This window comes from Thunnus albacares, chromosome 15, assembly GCF_914725855.1.
Source record: "Thunnus albacares chromosome 15, fThuAlb1.1, whole genome shotgun sequence".
Taxonomy (NCBI): Eukaryota; Metazoa; Chordata; class Actinopteri; order Scombriformes; family Scombridae; genus Thunnus; species Thunnus albacares.
In genome coordinates this window covers 15,321,577-15,341,777 of record NC_058120.1, presented here as the reverse complement: position 1 = coordinate 15,341,777, position 20,201 = coordinate 15,321,577, and the positions used below count along the sequence as shown (strand labels likewise).

General features: G+C 40.8%; 3 protein-coding genes across 5 annotated transcripts in view; 2 read left to right on the top strand and 1 right to left on the bottom strand.

Moving 5' to 3' along the window:
* Positions 1-4,059: 4,059 nt before the first annotated feature.
* cmpk2 (cytidine monophosphate (UMP-CMP) kinase 2, mitochondrial) lies at positions 4,060-8,441 on the bottom strand. The gene is made up of 5 exons (XM_044374506.1): positions 7,602-8,441; positions 7,215-7,329; positions 6,609-6,810; positions 6,169-6,402; positions 4,060-4,865 (listed from the first exon to the last, which is right to left on the bottom strand). The coding sequence occupies exons 1-5, from the start codon at positions 8,190-8,192 to the stop codon at positions 4,745-4,747; spliced, it is 1,263 nt and encodes a 420-aa protein (XP_044230441.1). The 5' UTR covers positions 8,193-8,441; the 3' UTR covers positions 4,060-4,744.
* A 465-nt stretch (positions 8,442-8,906) lies between these two features.
* On the top strand, positions 8,907-12,239 carry rsad2 (radical S-adenosyl methionine domain containing 2). The gene is made up of 6 exons (XM_044374507.1): positions 8,907-9,347; positions 9,434-9,595; positions 9,796-10,025; positions 10,123-10,272; positions 10,547-10,579; positions 10,934-12,239. The coding sequence occupies exons 1-6, from the start codon at positions 9,026-9,028 to the stop codon at positions 11,096-11,098; spliced, it is 1,062 nt and encodes a 353-aa protein (XP_044230442.1). The 5' UTR covers positions 8,907-9,025; the 3' UTR covers positions 11,099-12,239.
* Positions 12,240-12,728: 489 nt separating this feature from the next.
* The window catches only part of rnf144aa (ring finger protein 144aa), a 33,737-nt gene continuing 26,264 nt past the window's right edge, over positions 12,729-20,201 (top strand). The window contains exon 1 of one of the 3 annotated variants that reach the window (XM_044374510.1): positions 12,729-13,324. Coding sequence is in view for 1 of the 3 variants with exons in the window: in XM_044374508.1 (XP_044230443.1) it covers positions 13,974-14,032 (59 nt within the window). In the remaining 2 variants the exon portion in view is untranslated. Of the gene's footprint in view, positions 13,325-13,725; positions 14,033-20,201 lie in introns of those variants that run through there. The other 2 variants (XM_044374509.1, XM_044374508.1) reach the window with 2 other exon arrangements.

Sequence of the window (20,201 nt, the reverse complement as noted above, 5' to 3'; positions counted from 1 at the left end):
GAAAAACCAGACCTCTGTGTCTCATGAGAGATCAAATCAAAGAGTAAGACCAGAGATAGAGAGAGAGAGAGACAGAAAGAGAGAGTCAGTCAGTTTAGGTATTTTGAGAGTCAGTCAGCTTCTTGTCTGTCAAGCTAGTAGTTCCTCCGCTGTCTGCTGATGCCCGATGAAGTAGGAGACATGCCGAAGCATTAATGGAACTGAAACAAAAATAAACCATTTTCAAGTATAAAAAGAGATGCACACACACAGCTGCGTAGAACTTGGCATTGTTGCCTTTGATTTATTCCTCTGGGGGAAGAAGGGCGGTGTTTTGTGTGTTTGGAAAAAGAAAAAAAACATGGCACACAAGGAACATTCCAAGTTCGCCACAGGAAATCAATTTATTTGAGAGGGCAGCCAGGCTAAAAATAGGGAGGCCACAAACAATAGTGTTGGAATTAATTGCCCAGATTTTGTGAGAAGGCAAGAAGACTCCAGAGAGCCAAAGTTTGTTCTCTGTCTTGTTTTCATATGTGTGTTATGGAAATATTAGTCTGGTCTAGTTGTCATGTTATTTTGTTTTTGGCATATTTCTGCTTGTCTGCAGCTGTCAAAACAGAACTGAATCTCAATCATTTTCCTCCCTGATACGACGACTTACCACTCGTCAACACCACTGCCAGCTGCCTTATTTGACAGGATATGATGATTTATCACAACTACTTCACAGTAAATAGACAATAACTGTTTTGTCACACTCCACCGAGTTCTAACTGCGTTTTTGGGAGTGTGTGAGGGAGTGCTGTAGGGGCCTTATGGGGGCTGATGTGCCGTTTTTAATGAGATCTCACAGCAGTGTTTAAATATTTAACCGTTCCTGGTGAAGCCTCCCCAACAGCCGCCAGGCAAAACTGGTGAGGTTTCATGCAATCATCACAGACTATACAGCACCTATCCCCTGAAAACATCAGAAAATAAGCACAACCTGAATATATAATGGCATTCTGAATACACAGCCTGCTGTGCCTAATACCCGCACCTATCGACAGAGATGCTGTCTTTGCCCCTGCAAATAAGTATTCAAACACCATGACAAAGGGTGAGCATGATGATGAAAAGCTGTTGAATTATACATCTGTTTTTTGATGGGATATTTTCAAAACTTTTTTTTCTTTCCCCGACAAAGTAATTCCCTCATCTCTGCCTGGCGTTTGCCTTTTCCACCTCATTTTGAGCTTTGCTGTATTTTTTTTTGAGAAACATTTCACCACCGATCAGTTCAACTCCTACTCCCTTCATGTTTTTACATCCCACCACCCGTCATTCAAAGAGAATGGCGCTGGGGTGTCTGCCACCACCTGCTGTGTTCAGAGGGAAGTGGTAGTGGTGCGTATGCATGCTGTGTGTTTATGTGGAAGTGTGTGAGGAGGGGGGTTGGAGAGGAGAGTGGGCTGGTTGAGCAAAATTTTGGTAGGTAGTGGGGGGTCAAAGAGGCGATTGAAGGCTGAGAATTTGTAATTGTGGTCATGTACTTTAATTTAGTCTACTGGATTATTCAAACTCAATGATATAATCTGATTATTTTTCCCTTAATCTTGTTTAAAAGTCTGTAAAAATATGAGGCTAGCTAAGCAGTCGATTTTAATCCAAAATTTTAAATGCCTCCTTAAACATACTTTTGAATTTTGTTTTTGCAGTCACTCTATTTTAATCAGATTTTTCTAATCCAATTTGGCGTAATGCTTTTACACACCAAACCTGGCAGTTGTTAAGGATGTTTAAGAGGTTGATGTTGGATATGAATATTTCGGAAGGACCTTGGATCTGCTTGGGGAATGCTACATACTGTATTTGGGGTGAGGATAGCATTTGGGAAATACGTTTTACCTGCCAGCTGGAGGAATGTAGAGGGAGTTGAGCCCGCAGATGACAGCATCGGCAGCATCTCCCTTCACTCTCGCCTGCCCCCCCTTTATACTATCCTGTCCTCCTTTTTCAGTTTTCCCCTCGGCTCCTCTTCCCTCTTTTATCCCCCCTCCCCCCATGCAGACAGCCCATCCCTGCCTGTCTACCCAGCAAACATAGCTCTCCCAAAATCCGCCATCATATCCAGTCACTGCTCTGAGGCCACACTGATTGAAAGGAGCATTATTAGCCCCTGCTAACCTGCCCATTCACTGTGTAAAATGTTGTTTATTTGACAAGGGATGTATATAGACATTGCTGTAGGGTCTTTAGGAGTTTGGCAGACTCTTATTGGTGCCAAATCATATGCATGACTCCTCTTGCCATGCCGCTTCATGTGGCTGCCAAGTGAGGCCCACTGGGGTCTTTGCCAGGGGACCCAGACTACTATTCAAACCCCTCACCCCCCACTCAATCACACTCCTAACACACACACACACACATAAAACACCTTGTGCTTCCCCGATGCCCTCTCTCCCTCCCCCAACCTGTACCAGCCCTATGCTCTCCCATTCCCCTCCCACCCTTACCCCCTCAGTCTCCATACCACACTCATTATTAATGATCTGAGGGACAGCTTTCATTTGATCTATTACTTAGGAAGGGACGGCGGCTGCTGTGCTGCTGCATCCCTGCTGGATCTTTAATTATTTCATGGAGGGCTTTCCTCCTCTCCGCTGCTCCTTCTCTGTTGTGCAGATGAAATATTGAAGTTGAGGAGTGTAGTGCAAAGTGGCCCCATACAGGGTGAGGTGTGTGTGTGCATGTGTGCTAGTTTGCTATCTTGTGTGTGTGTGTGTGTGTGTGTGTAAGCGTACAGTATAATTGTGTGTATGGACATGTGTGTGTGTGTAAGACTGGGCTCCTCCTATGGTTCGTAGACAGATCTTAGTTTTGCCATAAATACGGCTTGGACTTTAATCTTGCAACTTCAGAAGGGAGGTCACAGATTGGAAGCAGAGCGCATTAGTTATTAACTTTTCCTCAAAGTAGAGTTCAATTTTGAAACACAGACACTTAGTGTGTGAATGTGTGAGCTGTTGTTATGGTTAAGACCTCTGAGTATATTCTGGCTATCTGACAAAACCAACTGAGAAAATCCTTAATGTTTCGAAAAGGAAAAACATTATTAACAAATGTAGAAAGAATTATTTCAGTGCATGTGTAATGTACTGTGATTATGGGCCATTAATGTCATATTACAGTCGTGTTGAGGCGCAGTAATGGCATGATATCACCACTCACTTTTGTTGCCAAGAATAACAAAGCATAACAACATCTGACATGGAAATATAGCTAACACCATGTGCGCACACAACTTTGCATTCAGGTATGATGTATGGCATAAAGCCTAATTGCTTTGCTCTCCTACTTCATAAATTCTGGCCTCTCTTGAGACAGAGGCTACGGTGTTAATAGCAATCAAAATTCCACACAGGTTTGAGCTACATTCATTTTGTGTCATATAGCACATCTATAACGTCGCTAGGCAGCTGAGAGTTTATGAATTCAGTAAACTGTTCTGAGATACTTACCTCATGCAGGAATCCATACTCCATAAACATAATGACACCTTATTTTAGTTTATGTGATTACATGTGATGCTAAGATTTGCATCCACAGCACCTCTCCACTCAGTAAAACATTGGATTGCTGTAATTGGTAGTAGGAGTAATCCATGCGCTTATGTGGGGGAGCATTGGAATGACATTGATATACAGCGCTCCATTAATTGCCATATGAATAGGGTCTGCAGTGGTTGGCGCGCTGCTGATGCATCACAGTAAAAGAGATGGGTCACTCTGTCTTCTCCAGCCCGCAGCTTTGCCAAGCTCATAATTACTAAAACCCCCAATTAATCTTCCCATCACATAGGCCAAATATACACTTCCTCCCTATATAAATGAGATACAGTATATGCTCTTAGTAAATGTGCACGCTTCTGTGTGTGTTTATACAAGTAGATGTGCCTGTGCCCATGAGAACATCAAGTACAAATAGCACTATATGTTCTCAGCGTACTCTATAACTCCACTGCAAGCTGCAGAGGTTATCAATACAAGTGGCATCATTTGTGTCGATATCATGCAGTTGAACTAAAGGGAACTGCCATTTACAGTGCACTGCAAAAAGGACTGTTTATTGGTAAAATGCAAAAAAAATGTGTTCACAGAAAGTTCATACAAACTTACACAAGCAACAGATATACTGGTACATATGAATAACCAACTTCATATAGGCTTATGTAAGACATAAGGAGTTAAGGAGAGATCGCAACCACACATTTACTGTCATTTAGTTTTAATTTTAAACAACCTAACTGTTATCTGAATGTAAATTTGATTCTGAAGTGCTTATACTGTATAAATGTTTTAAATGTCTACTCATTTCCTCTTTGTTGGTCCAAATACAAGTAGCTGTCAATAAGTGCAGCTACACTGTATCTGATTTCTAAGAGCTCACAGCAGTTAAATGCACACTTCTTCTGCACAATTGTTGTGTGTGTGTGTGTGTGTGTGTGTGTGTGTGTGTGTGTGTGTGTGTGTGTGTGTGTGTGTCTCAGAATCTGCACATGTATGTGTGTCCACATGAATATGTATTACTGATTGTAGCATGCGGTTCTGGCCCCTGGCCATTAAACCTTTACTCATTCTGAGTAGGATCTCCTCTCCACACTCCAATCTGGCCACCAGCCCTCCTATTATCACATTCACATCACCTTACTGGCACCCAGTGGTGAAAAGAGGTACTGCGTCCACTTGATGCTTGGCTGCCAGCAGGGGAGATGGAGAACTGTTTACAAGTGGCATTTGCCCCTAATTAAAAGCAGCACTTGTTGGAGCACTTGGTCTGCAGGAGGACTAGCATCCACAGTGACGCAAGCTGGGCCACTGATCCTCCGGTAAGCCTCCTCCACCCTGAGGAGACATGCACAAACACAATGGTCAACAAATGAAGAAAATACACATATAAACACAGCAAATGACACTTTACATTTATTAATCTGTTTCTGGATATTTGAGTATTTTAACTGTTTGCAGTTTTGGTGAACAGTTAGGACAGTGATGAATTGCATAACATCTGAGAAATATATATGAGAAAAGAAACACAGATGGCCCCGAGCGCAGCCATTTCCTGAGACAAATGAAGAATAGTCCTTGTGATAGTGATTGACCAAGTCCACAGAATCTCTCACTCTCTCAGGGGCCGTCAACTCCCTCCATTTTCTAATTCTGCTGGCCCAACATCTGGCTGTCCCGTGTGGAAAGGCCATTCTGTCAGGATAGAGGATGAATGAAGGTAGCCATCGACCTGTCTGCGTAGCGACTAACTGGCCCGGCAGTGCCTGTGAGTTTTGACCAGCTTAATGGAGCACAACAGCTCAGCAACTAATCACCTGTTCTTTCTCATCAGCTGCTTCCCCCACGGGACAGTAATTGATTGTTAAGTGTTTGATGGATCAGACTCAGACTGAACTGACCTGAGTCAGTGAAACGTTTGGTACAGTTTGTACCACCATCTGTGGTTTCATGTTTTCACACTCAGAGAGAAGTTTTTTTCATCAAAGACTATAAAAATCTCCACACATGTTACATAGTAAAATGTGTTGACTTTTTCTTTGTCTGTTATTACATATTCTGACCTGCTCTATGTGAAAAGTGCCACGAGATAACTTCTGTTGTGATTTGGCACTCTATAAATAAAACTGAATTGAACTGAATTGAATTGAATTCTGGGTAACATACTGTACAGTAGTACTGTAATACAGTATTTCTGTCAGATTTACAGAATGTAATCATAATACAATCCCAGATACATCTATTTTATGAAAGCTTTATTTATGTTACAATATACACCTACTATGCAGTAGTCATTTGTGATTGTGGATTAAAGACTAAATGTCCATCTTAACAAATTAGTTAGGCTTTCATTGTATATCATGTAAGTCTTTAAGTCTTTCTTGTGTAAATGGAACATTTTGATGAGATAGTTGTTCCCAGGGCAAAAAAATCAGTAGGCATGTCTTTCAGCAAACCAGAATAAGTCATATAACTCTGGTAATTACTTTGGATGGGAAATTATTAAAATGAACTTCAGGAGAATCTTTCTTTTTTCAGGAAAAGTAATGTTAATATTTTAAATGTTAAATGTTACACTTGTAAACTAGAACTTGTACGTATTCCACAGATATTCTATGCACATGTAATCAAACTACCTCACCTGAGTCTGAAAAGTTGGTTGTGATCCAGCTTATGCTCCTCTACAGTCTTTTCTTGACCTCTGTCCCTCAGCCTCCTCTTCCTCTCCTCAGGATCCAGGGTAAGTATGACCACCAGGCTGGGCTGGAGCAGGTCACTGGGCCAACGGTACATTTCCGAACCCTCTGCTGGAAGGTTACACACTGGACCGCTCACTGCTGTGGCAATGGCATACGCTGCTGTGCTGTGCCAGAATCTGGGGACAGATCATGAATGGAGGATTGAAAGGTGGATGAGTCTCATAGGTAGACTAAGAGATGTTAAATTTTGAATTGTAGGCCAAGATCCCTGTGGAATGTTGTTCTATTGTCCCCTTTATCCTCTTACAACTTCTTAAAAGAGAGAAAAAGGTCACAAAATAGGCAGACTTCACTCTACCTCTGACATCTCAGCTGCCTTTACCTGTCAACGATGACAGGTGTCTTCATGCCCTCCTGGCCTATTTGTTCTGCTGTGATGTAGTTCCCCAGAGCGTAGAAGGCCCTGCGGATGAGGGGTGGCTCCTGATCAAAGTGGGCCCTCCAGGGGGAGAGGCACTGGGGAGGGGACCGCAGAAGAGCGGCCCCAAGAGTATCCCTAAGAGACTCCGTCAGAGTGGTCTTACCTATGATGGGGAAGAGGGAGGGAGAAAAGATTCACCTCACAAACAAAGAAGGGAACAGACACAAAAAAAGAGTTGTGGAGCATAGAAGGTCTTTTTTTTCTATTTTAAATTTAATGAGGGTTTAAAGTGACTGATGAAAAGTTGTCTGACGTAAAACTTCCAGTTATAGCTAATGTACATGGTCGAGTTTTTATAAGGTTTGCAAAGAATATTAGATGAGCGAGCTATTCAATAAACCATTTTCACAGTGATGTAACTTTTCTGAGGTCATGATACATGATATTCCATTAGGTGAAGCTCACTAGCAGATAATGGCTTTAGCAGAGAACAACCGGCCATCACCTTAACAAGACATCTATACATCATGCTGATCATGTATTTATTTATGAGGTAATGGCATTAACCTGTGGCATCCAGGCCTTCTATGACAATAACAGGGAAGTCTGGTTTACGTCTGGCCTCCACTCTGCTGGGCAGCAGCTCCAATACAGACGTTGCCTCTGGGATGATGTCACCACACTGCGGAACAGACAAAATCAGTTTGCTGTAGTGAGAAGAGGCAGGAGGGAGTCACAGACTGTGGTGCACATGAACACACACACTACTGTGGGCCAGCTGGCACTGGTAGATAAATTGAAGAATGAACTGCTTTGAGACACTAGTTACACAATGCTATACCATCTTCTACCACACGAGTGTGCCATTTTTTCCAGCTCTCGCATGTTTTCATACATTTAGTTCATGCAATTGTAAAAGGAGTATGTGAATTTAAATAACAAGAGTATCAGAACCTTCTTTAAAACTTCATAGGCCTCCTGAAAACTGTAGAAAACATCAGAGTTGATGATGTTGAGAGTAGATGGGTGATATTCTGGCGCTTCTGACGGTACCACATAGTAATTCTTGGACGTTTCCATCGTTGGGCACTCTGCGTCAGACCAGAGATGCTGAGTCCACAGTCGACCATCTTCACCTCTTAAGTATGAACACACCAACACTGGGTCATGCTGCGTTAAACGTCGCAGAAGTCGCTCTGTAGATGAGGAACTCTCACATGAATCTTTTAAAAAATACCCCTTGATGAGTGAATCCTTGACGTTTGGCAGAAATGATGACATGGGAGACAAATCACACTCCGGAGGCAAATCTTTCAACAATTTGTCTTTCAGCTCCCAGTAAAACTTGGCTTTTCGGACTCTGTCGCTGCTGCACACAAGGAGAGAGTAACACTTGTCATGCTGTAGTACTTTTCTGAACACTTGTGGCACTTCAGCTCCCCGGTGCTTTTCTTGAATTGCAAAGTAGAGAGGTGCTCCCTCCTGCTCCACTGAAAAAATACGAGAAGACCACTGAGGAAGAACAGCCATCGTACGCCGCGCCATTAGGCTACTGGTCAGAGTCCAGACCGGACAAGTGACAGCCTATTAAGTGCGAGGTGTGCCGCAAGGGAAAACGAAAGTTAACTTAGCCAAACAGGCAAAAACAAAACTTAAAACACCCCAACTGTACGTGCAAGATAAGCTTAACGCGTTTTCTTCTGTGAAGGAGGAGTTTGAGCTTAAGTTATGTTTATAAAAAAATACTTAAATAATAATTTGACAGGTGGCAAGTGCTCACATGAGCGCAATGAATCGATCAGGTGTGATCAAAAGGTGGGCCCGGAAGGTAACAAGGGTGATGGATTGCGGATATAGGAATAAAATAAAAGAAACACGGAATGAAATGAGTCATTATTATGAAGACAGAGACGAATCAGGCTTGCACAGAAAGGTTCCCAAAATTCCAACAGTCTTATACTGACAGTAAAAAAAAAAAAAAACGCGCAAGGATACAGACACAAAATAATAAACATTAGCAGACGGACTTTTAAAAACATTTGACAGCTTTGATTCTGTGCAAGTTTTAAAGGTGATTTAAGTATATATTTGTATACATTTTATGGAATCTCACTAATACACATACAATCCCCTATAATGCATATAATGTTTCCATTAAATTGTCAATTCTTATCATTCTTGTATCAGTGTAATGATTGGACTTCTCGCCTTATCTGCCACGCACCAGCTGGGTTTCGTTTTCGCTGTTTGTAAACAGAAACTGCTCAGCTGACCGTTTTCGCATCATCTCTAAGTTATGTAAGGTGCGCCCTGTTGCTCAGTATTTAAGACATCGACATCCAAAGTGCAAACATAGCAGGTGTGATAGGAGACCGAAGATGAATCTCTCTTTTTCTCCAGTCGCGTCTGCAATGCTGCTTTTGCGGCTCTGCATCAGCACCCTCCACTGCTTTTTTTCGAGCGTCTTTTCAAAAGTTTGTTACTGGACAGCAGGAGCCCGCATGGAAACAACCTCACCTGTTTCAACTCAAAAGCTGGAACAAAAGGAAATCCAAAATGCTACGACTCCAACAAGTGTCAATTATCATTTTACACGCCAGTGTAATTATAAATGTGGATTTTGTTTCCATACTGCAAAAACGTCCTTCGTCCTGCCTCTAGAGGAAGCCAAGAGGGGTCTGAAACTTCTGACGGATTCAGGTAATTTTGACAGATTTGTATATTCTGTTATTTTATTTCGTGTCAAACCTCTTGCTTGCAGTTTAATGTATGTATCTGCTTCTTAGGCATGGAAAAGATTAACTTCTCTGGAGGAGAGCCCTTCTTGCATGAGAAGGGGGAATTTCTGGGGAAGTTGGTTCAGTACTGTAAAGAGGACCTCCAGCTACCAAGTGTCAGCATCGTCAGCAATGGAAGCATGATCAGAGAGAAATGGTTCCAGAAATATGGTAACATCCCAAATTAGTGTCAAATTTTTAAGACAAATTCACTATTACATTCAATAATTGTGTTGTAGCTCTTTTCTTACCACAATGCACACCTGTTGGCAACATATGAAAATATTTTTGATGTCATTTGGCACCAATTCAAAAAGGTTATGCAAGATTTCCAAAAACATGCTCTACCTCTTTCTATTTCCCTTTATCAGGTGACTATCTAGACATCTTGGCCATCTCTTGTGACAGCTTTGATGAATCAACCAACCAGCTGATTGGCAGAACCCAGGGCAGGAAGAGCCATGTGGACAACCTCTACAAGATTCGCAATTGGTGCCAGCAGTATAAAGTGGCATTCAAAATCAACTCTGTCATCAACACCTTCAATGTTGACGAAGACATGACGGAGCTTATCGACGCACTTAAGCCTGTCCGCTGGAAGGTAAGGATGGAAAAAGGAAAGTGTGTGTATATGTTTTATGTGTATCTTTGTCACAACAGATATACTCATCTTCTTCGTCTGTACTTCCTGTGTTCAGGTATTCCAGTGTCTGTTGATTGACGGCGAGAATGCAGGAGAGGATGCCCTGAGAGAGGCCGAGAGGTTCGTCATCAGTGACCAACAGTTTCAAGAGTTTCTGGATAGACATAGCAACGTCTCCTGCCTTGTTCCTGAGTCCAATGAGAAGGTATGAGATTACAAACAGCTACAGTAGGTGCCTTATTAGCAGTGATCTTCTCTCCATATGTCCCTACACTAACAACATTTTCACTTCAAGATACTATTGTTCACAAATATCATCTCTAAACAAATGATAGCAAGTCAAATCTCACTGAAATACATACTTATATCAAAGTTATGCTATGATAATTGCTATGATATTAATATTGCCTATGTCATGTTGGGAATAAAGGGACCCTTGACAATCAAAGTAACATTTTGTGATTTTGGTTGTCTCACAGATGAGGAATTCCTACTTGATCCTGGATGAATATGTAAGTATATAATATAAATATATAAAAGTATATAATATTTTTTATGCCATAGGAGTCTTTCTTTGATTAACTGTTAGTGCAAGTGGGCCATTTACTAATTATTGAAAGTGAAAGTACTTCCTTCAACAGTTAAAGCACTTAAAAGTCATCAGATGGTGATTGTTTGAAATCCTTGAACATAGTGGAAAGGCTTAATTGTGATTATTGAAATTAGCAGGTTTTTTAGGTGTTTAGCTGAGAGAAAAAAAATTATCCTAATCGTCATTTGCCTTTAAACAGTTTAATACACATGTAACTTACCTCATGTGATGAGCAGTGAAACTCCTAAACTGATTTACTCTTTATTTTCTTCAGATGCGTTTCCTGGACTGTCGAGAGGGTAGAAAGGACCCATCCAAGTCCATCCTTGATGTTGGCGTGAAGGAGGCCATTAGCTTTAGTGGCTTTGATGAGAAAATGTTCCTCAAGAGAGGAGGGAAATATGTTTGGAGCAAAGCCGACATGAAGCTGGAGTGGTGAAATTTTACAACTGAAGGATTTTGATTTACCTTTGTTGCTATTGCACTCATAATTTGTACAGCATGAATTATGTCTTTTACAACTTGTTCAAGTATTAATGCATAGATTTAAATTCATCAAAATGTTTTGCACTTTCCTGTTTTTATTGAATATTATGTTTCTTTGCACTGACTGAAGCTTGTGGCTAAAATATATAAATAATTTTAAAAAAAATAAATATATTTTAGATTTTTTTAAAAAACTTTGTTGAAATTGTTTTATTTTATTTTGTTATTTTTTATTTTGTCATTCACAACACAGTTAAGTCACTTTCTTCCATCACGACCATTAACAGCTATGTGCAAAAAATACATTATACATCACATGATCTTTTAGTTAAACAAATACAACATAATTTTGCTCATGAACACTTTATTACTGAAACTGGCCACATTGGCTTTTTTCTACTTACATGCATGATGCCAGTAAAGTAAGTTGATCAAAGGCCATTGATGACTGGACAACGGAAGCGAACTTTAACCTTTTTATTCTCTAGGTATGTGAGATATAATCTACCTTTCATGAGTCTGGTGTGTATCAGTGTATCACCCCACAGTTGCCATGGGTCATGCATGATGTGGACATTTTATCCTGACTGAACTGAGATGACTGGCCTGTCTTGTCATTTGTTAGCTGAGGACAGGTCTAAGTTTGTTGTAGCAACCCAGCTGTTCAACCACAAGGGTAACCTGCATTAGTTTTGTATGGTGAATTAATATTATATGGAGACTGTAAAAACATTTTGATAAAGAGCTTAAAATGTGTTCACATGAGGATATAGACCACATTTAACAAGGCTTTTACCCTAGAACCCTTTTATTCTTTTATTTGCTCAGTTTTTCAAAATGTCATTCTCTGACATTTCTGCCTCCACGCCAATAAATGGAGCTGAATGGAATTTAGTTTTTGTTGTTCACATTGAAACTTATAGTGAAAATGTTCTCGCGTGTACATTATAATTTTATATGTTTATGTTTGTCTTTCTTCAGCTTGGTTCTTCTTGTGTATCTTCCTGAAGAACTGTCATGTGTAAGAACACTGAGAACCACTAGAAACCAGAATCCTTGTATTTTTTGCCAATAAAGCTGATTCTGATATTCAACAGCAGCATTCATTTGGTAGAAATAGTTCAAATGAGAATTGTATTCAGATTCAGGGACCATGATTAGTTGTATTGACCTTATTTGTCCAGGATTTCAAAACCTGGACACATACAGCATCTGCAAACTATCTGCATGGCTAAAAAAATAATGATAATTGTAAGACTTTGACAATGAGTATTCACAGACACAGACTGTGTTAGTGTGTGTTTGTGAAAAGGAGAGAAGAGAGAGAGAAAGGTGGAGTGAATGATTGAATCAAGTGCTAATATATCATGACAGTACATGTACTATAAAAAAAACTACCTTGATACTGAACACTGACCTCTTTCTAACAAATAACCTATCATACAACATTTACAAAATGAACATCGTAATAGTGTGATATCCGTCATATATACGCCACTAGGGGAAAGCTCTGTTAGAAACAGTCTATTGCGGTGTTTTGCCAGCAGGGGGCACTCTCGGTTGTGAGAAGCTGTTCGTGCAGAGCTCTCCTCTAAGCGGCAGCGCAGGACAGGAGACGGGAAGCCTCTCACGGAACAAATGGCGTCCCTCCAGTACGAAGCAGCTGATTTCCTACCGAGGACGGCAGCAGGAACCGCGAAGAGGTAAATACACCGCCCCCGGATTTCTTTGCAACAAGACAAGCCTATTGCATATCGCAGGATTTGTGTAACAGGGTGACGGCTGGACGTTGCGCACTCTTCAGTAACCGAGAGTAGACCGCTGTTCCGGTGTAGAAACAACCCTCAACAAATAGCAGAGTGGCAGCTGCAGCTTATGCTTCCCTCTGGTTTGCTTATTTTTTTTCTTTCTGTTTTGTTTTTTCGCTGATGGTTGTTGCTATTAGAGTCTCACCGGGGCCTGATTACAGGCGCTGTAGGCGACAGTAGCGGGTCAAATGTTTCCACCCCGACGTTGGAGGGACACATAAATGAACATGGGCATCACCCCTTCTGAGATATCCCCCTCCTCCGTCTGACTGACTGGTTGGCCGCCTCTTCGTTAATCCAATTCAGGAGATCATCTTTTCAACCTTTCCTGAGGTTACACCAATCAAGACGGCGTTATCTCAGAAAGCCAGGTAAGATTTGGTGCTTTTGTTCAGTGTAATAATATAGTGGGAGCCGTTCTGGCTTATGATCTGTCACTCTCGATTATTAACTGCTGTCGCATGTTTTCGCCATTTCCTCATTTTCACAGCAAGATATCCTGTGCTTATATCACTGCCAGCCGACCATAACGGATGTCAGATGAGTCTTCTTAAGTCTAATTGTGAAGCCTTTAACTCTTTGCTGGGCTATTTTTGGAGTAAACAGTTATAGTGGTAGATGACAAAGCATTGGCTGCAGGTAGCTTCTTCAGGATGACATCAGTAAGGTTTTCATATGTGTGTGTGTGTGTGTGTGTGCACTGACTGCGTTTATAGCTGATTTTTTTTTTTTTTTTAATCAGATTTGCTGTATCTGCTCCTCACCACAGCCTTAAATCATACATGTTTTGCCATACAGCAGCTGCAGAGTGTTGTATCCACAACTCCAAGCATAACATGCTCAGAGTGGATGGCTCCACTGAGCCCTGAAAGGTCACTGGGTGCCCTGCTATTTCCATTTTAAGCAGCAGGTCCCCCTTGGGTAGCAGTCAGATTATAGGCATGAAACCAGGCTACTAGACAAACAGAGCATTCCTGCAGTCTGCACTGGCCAAGGCTGTGTACATGAAATCTATTTCTAATGTCTGTGCTAGCTGTGCACTGTGTTCACATCTCTGATTCTGCCTTACGTCCCTTCAGGTAGGCTGACATGTTTGTATCTTAGATAGACTGTGAGCATATTTTCTCAGATATGAAGCCAAATATCAGCATCCTGTAAAGTAGGGCTGGATAATATATCGATATTATATTGATATCGTGGTATGAGACCAGATATTGTCTTAGATTTTGTATATCATGATATGGCATGAGTGTTCTTTTCCTGGTTTTAAAGGCTGCATTACGGTAAAGTGATGTCATTTTCTCAACTTCCCCAGACTGTTCCAGCTGGTCTATTATTTGCCTTTATCCACTTAGTCATTATACCCACATTACAGATGACTATTTATCAAAAATCTCTTTGGGTAAATATTTTGTGAAAGCACCAATAGTCAGAGTCAGGTATTTGGTCAAAAATATTGTGATATTTGATTTTGTCCATATTGCCCAGCCCTAGTGTAAAGACATTATGTCCATAATAAGTCAATATGTTGTGTTTAAGTGCCTGGTTTTGTTCCTGTGAAATACATTCTACATACATGGTCCATCCTGTTACAAACTATGGCTTTCAAGATCCCTCTCATTGTGTGCTATTGATTCTCTCTCCAGTTTCATGCATCTAGCCATATTACAGGAGCTATACACACTGAAACACACGCTTACTCTTCCCCTCACAAACACACATTTAGGGAATGTGTCTTTGACGTGGAATTTCACAGACATGCTTCTTTTTTTCCATTCTTGAAAATTTGTTCTTGAAAGTGCCCCCTTTTCCCACCGGGGGAGTAAGTGCATCAAGCTGATCCCACTGTCTCAGGATTTGTTCAAAACAAGAGAAGGACTGTTGGTACAAAACAGTAACACATTACTCAGAGTGACCAGCAGCTGTCTGCCCTTTCCCAGAGGAAAGCAGAGATGAGTTTACCGAAAGAGTGAGAAGGAATGAGGTTACGACGCCCAGAACTACGTGTACCATTCCATGTATAAGACACATGGACTTTCAGAAGGAGCTGTGATTGTTTTGGTGTGCTGTGTTAGCCTCAAACAGCTCAGGTCATCTCTCAGTATGTTTATCTAAGCCTTTCATGGGTCTGTTTGTCCTTCTGAAAAATATCACTGCTGCGTTTTTCAATCACTGCTAAATGTGTTATCGTGAAGGTGATGAAAAGGCATTTTAGTTGACCTAACAGATATTTTGATTGCGCAGGAAAATCCGTCACTGGATTTGTTTTACATTGACTCAGCTTTGGGTTGGGCCTTTTTAAGCAATCTTTCAACAATATTAGATATATTAGATATGGAGTTTACAGCATAATTATAAGCAATATATGGGGAAAAAAATAATAGATTTAGATAGTAACTGTAATATCGTTTTGCCTGCTGCATATACTATAATACTTTCTGACTCTTAGTTTTGTTGAGTGTCATTTTAACATTCTTGCATAACCACAAAAATGTGCCTGGAAAATAAACTCTGATTCAGTCTGAGGTAAATTTCCACATCCTGAATAGGTTATCTGTCTATGTAAGAGTTATAACTCTGGTCAGCTCTAGATCACACAGCGGGACCTAACGGTAAGGAGATTAGACATCCTGAGACAGACTTGATCTAGAAATGTGACACTTGCTCCACTTAAATTTTCCCAGTAATTAAAGCTGGATTACTGTTCATTCAGATACCAGTTACCTGTTAAATGGAGTCTGTGAGGGCAGGAGGACACCGATTGTAAAACTTCCGTGGTTAAGTAACTGGCATTTCCAAAGACACGCATGCAGTACAGTACCGCAGTGTGCTTTTGTTGAATCACTCTGTTCTTCTAGTAACATTTATACGTCTAGCGAAGTCATTTAGCTGTAATCTGACTTCAGGGGTTGTATTCTGCCTCTTATGCAGTCAGGCTGCCAAAGATTATGCAACAGCCTAAATGCAGGGTGTTTTGAGTGAATGTTCAGGGTGGTGCCAGTTTCCAGGTGAACCGTCTGTGTGTTTTTGTGTGTGTGTGTGTGTGTGTGTGTGTGGAGTGGAGGGAGGAGAGGTGTTGAGGAGTGGAAGGGTAGCATGTAGACAATAGACAGTCAACAATGCAATCACTTGAGTTCTTAATAGCTCCTTAAAATGATGTTCATTGCTCAATTAGCGCTTTAGCTCTGTGCGTTATTGTTCGCATTCAGCCAGTTAGGATTGCACTGGGATGAGAAAGGGATTGTGATGAGAACATTATGTGATGCTCTTGTGCGCCTCGCTTCTCGCAGACGGCTGCTCGGCGTTTTGAACCGTTCCCGAGGGCGCCGTTCTCTCAGACAGGTAGGGCTCGTAAAGCGAGAGACTGTTACGTAATAAATTCACCGCAGATTCTGTTGACCGTCTGACACTTTCCAAGATTTAGCATTTCAGGAATGTGTAAATTGCAGCAAGCCCTCGGGGTTAAATCAGCCCCACACAAACAAACAGTGAGCCGAAGTCATTTTAGACAAAGAAAAAAAGAAGAAAAAAAAAAAAAAAGAACTTCAGCTCCAGTTGAACATCCTATGAGTGCCTATGAGTTCACAATTATGTGTTTATCTTCTTCGAACAATGAAAAGAGTAATTTCTTCTGTTATAGGAAGCAGATCCTCAAAAAACGTCGAATTAATTGTTGAGCTGTTTTCGAGCAGCGATGCCGCAGCTACATCCACACTTCCGGTACACAAGAACTGCCTAATGAGGGCCACAAACAGCTGTCACTGCAATTCTGGAACCACTTTTTATTTTGTGGAAGATTTTACCGACTCCAGCAGAAAAAAAGGGCCCCAAATATAGATGATGTAACATCATTATGTTGAGATATTTCCAGTGCAGCTAAAATTGAGCTTTACAAGTTTAGATTTTTGTGTCCCCCCCCCCCACACACTCACAGTGCCAGATACTCTTTCCAAAGTTACTAATTTGGAATAAAATCAGAGAAAAATATTTTGTAGGAGGAGATATACATTTTCCCACCTACAGTAGCCTCAGTAGACTATAGTCCAATTCAACAACAAATCATGTTTCATGTTCATAAAGGAGTACAACTCACACTTCAGCTCAACTGGGAATAAGCCAACCCTTTGCTCTTACTATGTCTGTCTCTATTGCTGATGCTTTCCGCCTACACATAGAAACAGCAGAATACAACACGTCCAGGCTCGTACTCTGCTGAAAGTAATTCTCGGAAAGGCTGGAAATCACTAACTGAAGTAGAAGCAGATGAGTCAGGAGGTAGGACGGGATTTGGGAGTGCCAGCAGTGAGCCAAAAGCTAGTGCATCCTGGCGTGGCATAAAGCACGAGTTAATGCCACTGGGGGGAAGGAAAGTGATGAACGGCACAGTGACTATGCACAGTACGACAGATCTGATCACATTACGACTTGGCGTGTTCTCATTTTTTGGGCATATGCTACTAAAATCTAAACTTTCTTGCTGGCACTTTGTCTCCCTTTGGAAGGGCTTGACTAATACTTGGAACACAATAACAGTCCTTTCTTACACTGGAGATGCTTTTAATTCCCAGTGAAGCAGCAGCCATAACTTTTTTTTTTTATAAACTAAACAGAAGATTTAAGCGGTGTGAAAATAATTGGCTGTAATGATGTGTGTGTGTATGTGTGTAGACTGCATATGAACCTACTGTACATCAGTATATTAGACGTAGCTACTGGTGTGTTCAAGTGCAACTTATATCAGAAGACATGAGGCAATGCCAAAGTTTTTAATCCTAGGTTTTTTTTGAGTTTGACCTGCTGCGTCAGAGCCCTAAAGGATAATGAGACTCCAGCTCTGTCAGGTTATCTGAAAATAGTTTTATCAGTCATTCTGATAACAGTTTCCTCCCTTGCATACCACTGTCTGATATCCCAGTAGTATAATCTATTACATCCCAACCCTGACTGTGAGTGGACCTCTACCTATACAGTACACCAGCTGTCTGGAGATTGCAATTGCAACTTCTGAGGTGAGTCCTAGGTAATGTCTTCAAATGTTTGACCAAAAGTCCAAAACCAAAAGATATTCAGGTTAGTGTATATATATATATATATATATATATATATATGACAAAGAGAAGCAGCAAATCATTTTGAGATGCTGGAACCTGAGAATGTGTAGTATGTTCCTTTCTCGCTTGGAAAAATGACTAAGCGATTAATCAGTTATTAAAATAGTCTATTATTTTTCTGTTGATCAACTAATCAATTAATCTACTAATTGTTTCAGCTCTACATGCTACCAAATCAATACTCATGCACTGTAGTGTCACCAAAGAGATAGATGAATTGTTAAATGTAATCACTGCTCAAAGCATTCTTTCGAAATGTGTCAGCACAGCGGCGTCTCTTCTCCCCCCCCCCACCACGCTATTGATATGTAAAGTCACACAGAGACATACGCCTTTTGTAGTGTTTCCTCTCCCCACTTTGAGAGGGTTTACGTCCTTTGTGTATCTGCAACAAACCCAACAACAGGATGTTAGTGCATTTCCTAAGGTAGTTTTTTGGCTTCCTCCTTTGCTATTCTTCTGCAGTGGGACTAAGAGTCTGGGTTTGCTTTACAAGGCAGCAGCTGGCCAACAGCAAGAATGAAGGCTGGCAGGCAGGGAAAAAAAAAAGTGTGAGACAGAATGTGCTGTTGTGCTGCGGTGTATAATATGTGAGAAATCCTGCTAGGGTAGATGATACGTCAAAGTATCTTATCCACCGAGAGACTGCAATGAACAGGGAAGCCAAACCGGTCGAATGAGATCCTGGAATGACACACAACATTTTAAAATTCTTCAATCTATACTCTTATGTTTTTTCAGCATGACCCTAACTCAGCAATTACTGAAATTGCTTGTGAATTGTTTAGCCCGCTGCTGGTGAGAGTGCCACCATACCACACAGATTAAGTCCCTGAGTGCCTCTCTGTTGGAGTGTCTCTCTCCTCCTGTGACCATGAAAACTGCGTTGTCCAGTGGAGTGACAGGAGTCCTCACTGTGCAGCTGTCACGCTAGTTAGTTCAGTACTATCTATGGAGTGTTCTCATCACAGTTCATTTCAATAAAAGGATCAAACTGTTGCTATGATATGCTGCGGTTGAAGTGTCTCAGTACTGCGCATTCGCTTTTTAAAAGTTGAGGTGAAATGACACATAGTGTTATGAAAGCTTACTGCAGATCTTGCAGCAAGTCCCTCCAGCCTCTACATGTATAGCAACAGTTAGTATTGTTGCATAGTGAATTTATCCCCAGGGTGGCTTGTGTGTGTGTTTATGTGTCTGGTGAAACTGATGTAGTCTGAAAGGATCTGGCAGACACACAGAATAGTCCTGCCATTTCTTTTTATGATTACAGTAACAACAACAACATTAACAATTTAATTTAACTTCTTCAAATCTCTGTGTAGTCAATGTCTGATATAGCTTATTATGCCTCCAAGCCAAGTCTAAATCCCAAAAATGTACTGTAAACAGATGAAAGAGCCACACTGTTGTATTGGTTTTCATATCCTTTTTATTTTATGAAGACAGACTGTGTTATTAGTTCACTAATCTCATAGTGTCAAACTGACAAGGCAGTGTAAACACAGAAGCGAGTCTCCTGCCAATGTAATATTCATGTTTCAAACATCTTAACCAGTTTATTATCTAAGTCAGATAAAGGTGGGAAGTAAGTAAGCACAACCAAATTTATTAGTCATGAATTTATCAATTTAAGTAGATTTTTCTTTTTTTTATTCCAACAGCAGCATGGATAGCAGTGGTGGTAATTCAACTTACATAAGTGCAAATTTAACAAGTGAAAAAAGAACATTTGACTTTTTTTTTTTTTTAAAGAGAAACATTCACAGTTGTCAACTGTCTTTAAGTAGTAGTTGTTGGGCAAACAATCATAAGGCATCTTCTTTTTGTCTCAGAAACATTACCAGAAGTTCACTCGAGTGTGTTCACCAATTATCTCACTGGCAGACAGCTTGTGAATACAGCTCTTATTTGTTGGTTTTCAGCTTCTGCTCTGGGAGGGTGTGACCTTGTGTGAGTTTGCTGTGTGGTTGGTGGTAAACTTTTTTTTTTTTTTTTTTTTTTTTTTTTACAAAAAAGACTGAAGTCCATTTAGTAAATCTAGTCAGCCATCACTGTGGGTTTCACTGCGGTATTTATCTCCCACTTTGTTTTAGATGGTAATTTGCGGGGAATTCTAATGAGGCTTTCTTCAAAG

Bases quoted from the DNA above. Each gene is read 5' to 3' on its own strand.
- cmpk2 (XM_044374506.1), bottom strand. From the start codon at position 8,192: ATGGCGCGGCGTACGATGGCTGTTCTTCCTCAGTGGTCTTCTCGTATT. The intron at 7,330-7,601 runs GTTCTGATACTC...TCTGTTCCGCAG, and splicing joins CCTATGAAGTTTTAAAGAAG to TGTGGTGACATCATCCCAGA. The intron at 6,403-6,608 runs GTAAAGGCAGCT...ATCTGTCCCCAG, and splicing joins ACACCTGTCATCGTTGACAG to ATTCTGGCACAGCACAGCAG.
- rsad2 (XM_044374507.1), top strand. From the start codon at position 9,026: ATGAATCTCTCTTTTTCTCCAGTCGCGTCTGCAATGCTGCTTTTGCGG. The intron at 9,596-9,795 runs GTAACATCCCAA...TCCCTTTATCAG, and splicing joins GAAATGGTTCCAGAAATATG to GTGACTATCTAGACATCTTG. The intron at 10,026-10,122 runs GTAAGGATGGAA...TCCTGTGTTCAG, and splicing joins TTAAGCCTGTCCGCTGGAAG to GTATTCCAGTGTCTGTTGAT.